The sequence below is a fragment of the Dipodomys ordii genome, unplaced genomic scaffold (assembly GCF_000151885.1).
Source record: "Dipodomys ordii isolate 6190 unplaced genomic scaffold, Dord_2.0 Scaffold13, whole genome shotgun sequence".
NCBI lineage: Eukaryota > Metazoa > Chordata > Mammalia > Rodentia > Heteromyidae > Dipodomys > Dipodomys ordii.
In genome coordinates this window covers 3384053-3391435 of record NW_012267229.1, presented here as the reverse complement: position 1 = coordinate 3391435, position 7383 = coordinate 3384053, and the positions used below count along the sequence as shown (strand labels likewise).

Sequence of the window (7383 nt, the reverse complement as noted above, 5' to 3'; positions counted from 1 at the left end):
TTTAAACCCCACAACTGACCAAAAAAAAAAAAAAAACTACAGAATAAATATTTCAAACTGATCTATCTCTAAAGTTAAAAACAAAAACATGTCTCATGTTATCCCAAGCATTTTCAGTGAAGCAATGGTCACGGAACCATTGATTTGAAAAGATGAAAGGTGATCTATCTCTAGCATTGCTGATGACACTTCCAGATGATTAGATCAGAGCACAGGTGTGCCTTGATCCTCTAGAACAGTAAGGCTCTTGAGGAACAGTAGGTAGTTGAAAAAAACCTTGAGTGCCACCTGCTACTCCTTGAAGACTGCAGATAAGGGCATTTGTCGCTTCCTCCTTTTTTTGCCTGGGGCATTGAATGGCTTTTGTAATCTTTCCTAGTTCAGTCTCCCACTCAAAGCTCAGCAGTCTTCATCCTCCATTGAAAGAACTACTACTGTATGCCAGCACTGGACTAAGCCCTGGACCAAGGCAAAACCATCTATTATGCTACGCTAATCCTTTGGATAATATGAACATCCTATAGTATTATTATTCTTACCATTCTTATTACTAATGATGTGGACGTCATGGGGCCTCACACGTAGTATAGGCACACTGAGACCCCTTTCTGTCATGAAGAAGATTGTCCCCAGATCCTTCCCTGGTCAACTAAACTAGTGTCATAATTATTAGGTGGTGAAGGTGTGAAATCTCAAAAGGGAAAATGACCCATTTTTGCCATGGGAAGTTGAGAAAAGCATCTGAGAACAAGTGACATGTCAGGTGGAATTCCAAGAGTGAAACTGGGTAGCTGGTAGGACAGGAAGACCATGAAGGAAAGTACGTGCAAGACCAGAGGCCTCAAAAGGCCTTTAGGAACTTCAAGGAGCAGTAGCACTGGATGCTACTTAGCTATAGGTAGTAGACGGATGCCAAAATCTAGTCTCTTCATGCCCAAGCTGGTAGCCTCTTTACAACCTACTCTTAGGACTATTTCTTTGGGGATACAGTCTTTTTGAGGCAAAAAAAAAAAGAATTAGCCAAACAACTGCTCATGTAGTTTCAAATTTTAACTTTAATTTTCCCAACCACAATGTCTCCTAGTAGAGCTAAACATTACAGCAATATTTCAGTCTCTTCAATCTCAGCAACAGCTTCTACATCTCACGGTTACTCATTACAGCATCTTTTCATTTGTATGTTTTTGCCTTCTGTCAAATGAATTATGTAGAAAATATTCCCGGCAGCATCACATGCTGATTTCTACCACACTCACTCACATCCCCTTTCACTAGGCTCTCCCTTAAAGCATCTTCCTCTTTCATTCATGTCAAGGTTTTCAGATTATTTTTAATTCTGCATGTGAAAGAAGACTTTCAATATTTGTCTTTGTGACTCTTGATAATTTCACTTAGCATCTGATTGCCAGTCCCATCCACATTCCTGCAAATAACATAAATTCATTCTTCACAGCTGAATGATACTCTACCGTGAAGATATAGGTATATGTCTTTGCTCATTCATCTACTATTAGGCACCTAGGCTGATTCCATGGTGTACAGGTGTCTTCATTGACTTAGGTTCTTTTGTGTATGGGCCAAAGAGTAGTATAATTGGCTCACATGGTAATTTTATAATGAAGTTTTGGATGAACTTCTACTTTGATTTCCATAATGGCTCTAGTAGCTTATATTCTCACCAATAGTGAGAATTCTCATCTGCATCATTGCCAGAATTTTCTCCTTGATGGTTGCCATTCAAACTGGAGTAAGGTGAAATTTCAGTGTTGTCTTGATTTTCATTTCCTTTCCATCTGTGGACATTGAACTTTTTTCATGTATTTGTTGGCCATTAGTTCTTCATCTGAGAACTCTCTGTTCTTATCCACTAATTAATTGGACTATTAATTCTTTCGGTGTTTAGTTTTTTAGCTCTTTTTATATCCTCAATGTTAATTCTTTTTCAGATTAAAAAACTGGCAAAGGTCTATTTGTGAAATTTTTTTCTGGTGTTGGGGCTAGAACTCTGGACCAGGGCACTGTCTCTGAGCTCTTTTTCTCAAGGCTAGCACTCTATCACTTTGAGCCAAGCACCACTTTTAAGTAGTTAATTAGAGATAAGAGTATTATGGTGACTTTCCTGCCCAGGCTGGCTTTGAACCACAATCCTTAGATCTCACCCTCCTTAGTAATTAGGATTGCTGACATGAACAACTGGCACCTGGCTATTTGTGATATCTTTAAGCTTTGTTTTTCTTTCCCAGCAAGAAATATCACCTGCATTAAGGTCCTAAGATTGGATGAGATACTCTAAATAACAGGCCTGGTACAATATCTAGTACATCTCAGAGTTAAATTTTACTAGTAGCTGTGGAAGTCATCAAATCAATCTGTTTGTACTTACATTGGGCAACGTCTGAGAGGCTTGTAATTTAATTAATTACATGTCATTTTGTGTAGGTACCTTGGATAAGCATAAGGAGTTGGAAGCACTTGTGACAAAGTTTCTTAATGTAGAAGCAGCAATGGTCTTTGGGATGGGATTTGCAACTAATGCAACAAATATCCCTGCACTAGTTGGAAAGGTGAGCATTTTTCACATTAATGTCTTTTATTGTATTATTCCTATGAATTACAACTTTGAGTAGGTCTTCTCTGAGCAAGCAAAAAAAAAAAGATGTAATCAGTTACCATCCCAAGGAGCTAACTACTGTCTATGATTTTATCCATAGATTTACCAGCTCAATCTCATGGCCTTTTAAATTTTAAAGAGTTTTTAAGAAGAAACTGCATTCAAAGTTTTCAGAGTAGTTTCTCCTCATTCCCACACATTGTCTTTCTTTTTTTATTTTATTTTATTGTAAAGATGCTGTACAGAGAGGTGACAATTACATGAGTAAGACAATGAGTCATTACTTGCCGATCATTGCTACTTCTTCCCTTGTCGTTGTCCCACTATCCCTTTCCTCCCCACCCCACATCCCTCCTTACCCTCACCCTAACCCCCTACCCAAAGTTGTAAAGTTTGTTTCCAATATACTGTCCTGTGGGTATTGCTGTTGCAATGGGTCATCCTGTGTCCTTGTTTCAGCATTTAGTTATTCTCCTTCCCCTCCCCAGATTAGACAAATGTATATACAAGATGCAGCGTACCAAAATCAAGTACAGTGACAACAGGGGATATTCCATAGGAGGAAGAACATACAAAGGAAACAACAAAAACAAAATCACATTGTCTTTCTTTCATGTCATTCACTGGCCTGGTTCTGTGTATTTGTTTCCTTCACAGGGGTGTCTCATTTTAAGTGACGAATTAAACCATTCTTCTATGATCATGGGATCTCGGATCTCAGGAGCAACCATAAGATGTTTCAAACACGACAGTAAGTATCATTGTGTTTTTCCAACACAGATTGGCTTGCTCCTAGAAGAAAGGAAAGATCATGGAGGACGTTTACATTCTTGCTCTTCCAACTGGCAACTTATCCTCATGAAACACAGTTACATTTATGTTCCCTGCTGGCTTGTTAACCTGTAGTGACCTGGAACTAGTGGCTGAGGTGTACTAAAGCTCCAGATCACGAACTGTCACCAAACACGTTAAGCCCAGTGTGTGTTTTAATGAGGACGCTTCAGGAGACAGAAGTGATTCACTCTGAACTGTCACTTAATTATCAGAAGTGCTATTACTCTCCCCTTCCTTATAACTCTACCTTGGGAAAGTTCAAAGATGTGTTTAAGTTTTGTATTCTGGGCAGGGGAATAATTCCCTTGTTTCATAGTATCACACCTCCTTTCTCCAATCTTATCAACAGAACACCTTCCCAAATCACCTATTTCAATTGCATTAAGATAGACTGAGGGGTATGCAGAAATTGTGAGGAAGATAAAGAAGGCCTTTTCTCCCTGAGGAAACACTTCAAAAGAAATAGGTGATGGTGAGCAACAGCACTCAGCTCTGCCCTAGATATTATACTCTGTGTAATTTATTTAGTTCAAGTAACTCAATCATGGATTAAAGTGAAAATGGTCATGATGACATCAGACAGTGGTAAAAAAAACAATAGGACACTAGGCTCTGGCCATAGCATCTTTGCATACCCACAAGAAGAGCTGCAATAAAGACAGCAATGCCAAATGTTAGTTAGGATAAAAGCAACTAGAATGTTCGCCCATTGCTGGGGCTGTGGAAAAGGATAGAATGTTTTTAGAATGTTCTTTGACAGCCTTATAAAGTTAAGCATGTTCCTGTCTTAGGACCTAGATATTATACAACAAGTATTGCCACAGGAAAAATGAAGGCAGAGACTTACATAAGAATGTTGGGACATATTTTATTATTTTTATAAGTTTTTTATTGTAAAAAATACTGTACAGAGAGGCTACAGTTAAATGATCTAGGTAATGAGTACATTTCCTATCAAGCATTGTTACCTCCTCCTTTTTTTTCCCCTACCATCCCTTCCCTCCCACCTCCACAGCTACACTCTCCCCACCTTCCCTCCCCCCACCTAAATTGTAAAGTTTGTTTTTCAACACAGTATCTTGTACATCTCACTGTTACAATGGGTCAACCTGTATCCCTATTTAAACATTTTGGTTTCTTCCCTTCTCCTCCCCAAATTAGAGGAGTGTATATACAAGATGCAGGGCACTGACATCAAATACAGTGAAAACAGAGGTTATACTGTGGGGGAGGAATATACAAAGCAACAAAATTCACATGGTACATTATAAATACATTAGAAACCATAGCAAGAAAGAAAAATACACTTGTGTCCCATGGTTTCCCTTATTTGCAATAACTAGTATATGTCTGGGACAAGCAGAAAAGGTCAAAAGCTATGTACATTTGACCAAATAAGATGATGTTAAGCAAAATGAACCTCAAGATAGGGACACAAGTGGTTTTCCTTTCTTGCTATTTTATTATTAATAAGCAAATATCCAGAAACAACTTGAATATCTAGAAAAACACATGGAATGTCACTGCACAATAGCAAAGAAACAAGCTAGAGTATATAACATGAGTGTCTCGCAAGGAGAACAATTTTGAAAGGAGTAAACCAGGCATGAAAAAGTAAACCAGGCATGGATGAGTAGAACTCCATTGTGTATATATACCACATTTTCTTGTTCCATTTGTCCAATGAAGGGCATCTGTGCTATTTCCATACCTTGACTATGGTGAATAGTGCTGCAATAAACATGGTTGTGCTGATGGTTTTACCATATCCTGGTTTGTAATCTTTTGGATAAATGCTGGAGTGATATTGCTGTATCATAGGGTTTATCTACATTAAGTTTTATAAGAAATTGCCAAACTGCGTTTCAGAGTGATTGAACAAGTTTATATTCCCACTAACCCTAATACATGTATTAGGGTTCCTTTTACCCCATATCCATGCCAGCATCTGTTAGTGTTTGTATTCCTGATGATGGCCATTCTAGCCAGGATGAGGTGGAATCTCAGTGTTGCTCTAATTTGCATTCCCTTTATGGCCAGAGATGTTGTTGAAGATTTCATGTATCTATTGGCCATTATTACTTCTTCTAAGAAGTCTCTAGGTCATGTGCTCATTTATTAATGTGGTTGTTGATTCTTTGAGAGTTTTGTTAAATTCTTATTGAAATTCACTGAGTTAAAATAAAAGTTTAAGATGCTTAAAACTTTAAATACAGTTGTTTTTTAATATCACAGTTTTTGGAGGTGAGGCTCCATGCAAAAACTCCTGGAGTTCAAAAACTCCTGAGTTCAAATCCCAGGACCACCAAAGAGCATAGAAAAACAACAACCACAAACATTTAGTTGCTTTAAAGATAAAAATAGAGACACAAATTTGAAAAAAGTTAAAGCTTCAGGGAGCCATAGGAGGGAATCCATACTTTAAAAATTGTTAAGAGTATTTACTACCAAAGCAGTGTTCTTCTAGTCTTTTTGTATTAAGATTTATGTTTTTAAGCCAGGCACTATGGTGCCTCATACGTGTAATCCTAGTTACTCAAGAGGCTGAGATCTGACAATCATCGTTCAAAGCCCCCCCTGGCAGAAAAGTCTGTGAGACTCTTGTGTCCGATTAACCACCAAAAAGCCAGAAGTGGAGTTGTCGTTCAGGTGATAGATTGCTAGCCTTGAATGGAAAAGAAGAGGGAGTACAGATAATGGTTAGTGAGGAAAGATCTCACCAATATTTTGGTCCTCAGAAGTCCAGTTGCCCAACAACAGTTTCATCACTGCAGTAAAAACAGAGCAAAAGTAAACATCCAGTTCTTATCTTAAAGAAAACATACTTCGAGCTGCACCTAATCCATCCTTCCCAGAAGATTCTTCCTCACTTGCATCTTCATGCTCTCTTTCCTAAGATACTATCTCCAGCTGTCCCAGATCTGGGAACCTGGGCATTAACTTTAAGGACAGATACGTGCTCACAGTTACCAAAAGTATTTGTCACTTGAGCCTGATGGAGTTTTCAACATACAGTCAGCTTACTCCAGTTATTTAGTAATAAAGTAATCCAGATGACAATGCCTACAAAAGACTAGGACTGCTTTATACCTGCCCCTAAGAATGTGGACCCCAAAATTTCTTTCTTAATAACTACATATCCCAAAGCACCATGCCAGCTCCAGCCTCCAAGTCCTCCACAAAGCAAAGGAATGTACTGGATGAGTCAGGCTTTGTGGCAAAACAACATCTAAGACACTGCTGATGCTCAAAGTTAGACTGATTACAATCACAGTCCACCATTGCAGATCTATGGCAACATGTATAATAACACTGCAGGCTTTGGTGGTATCCAAAATAATTGTTATGTTTCAATTCCCATAATCTCAGTTTTCTTAAGGAACAAGAAGGGGTTTGTTTGAGGACTTTAGTCTTTGGGATTAGGGGATTTGTTTTTCGGTATTGTCTTGTTTTAAACAAACTTGGCTTTAGTTTGCTTACTCAGGAAAAAAAAAAACAACAACTTAAAAAAAAAACCTAATAATGCTGGGAAGGTGGTTCAGTGATAGAGTGCTTGTCTTGCATGCATGAGGCCCTAGGTTCGATTCTTCAGCATCACATAAGCAGAAAAAGCTGGAAGTGGTGCTATGGCTCAAGTGGTAGACCTCTAGTCTTGAGCTGAAGAGCTCTGAGGGACAGTGCCCAGGCCCAGAGTTCAGGCCCCATGACGACAACAACAACAACAACAAAAAGAAAATACCCTAATAGTTCTTTACCATTTCTCAAAGGTATTGTGAGGATTCACATAATACAAGTACAAGTATTTTAATGAGCATCGTTACTTAAAAATCCTGTGCAGGCCGGGCGCTGGTGGCTCACGCCTGTAATCCTAGCTACTCAGGAGGCTGAGATCTGAGGATCACGGTTCAAAGCCAGCCCGGGCAAGAGAGACCGTGAGA

The 7383-nt window shown here is 38.8% G+C and overlaps 1 protein-coding gene across 1 annotated transcript in view; it reads left to right on the top strand.

Moving 5' to 3' along the window:
- Positions 1-7383, top strand: part of Sptlc3 (serine palmitoyltransferase, long chain base subunit 3) — a 108146-nt gene that overhangs the window by 49962 nt on the left and 50801 nt on the right. The window contains exons 5-6 of the mRNA XM_013010632.1: positions 2440-2564; positions 3269-3362. Of these exons, the coding sequence (XP_012866086.1) occupies positions 2440-2564; positions 3269-3362 (219 nt within the window). The remainder of the gene's footprint in view (positions 1-2439; positions 2565-3268; positions 3363-7383) is intronic.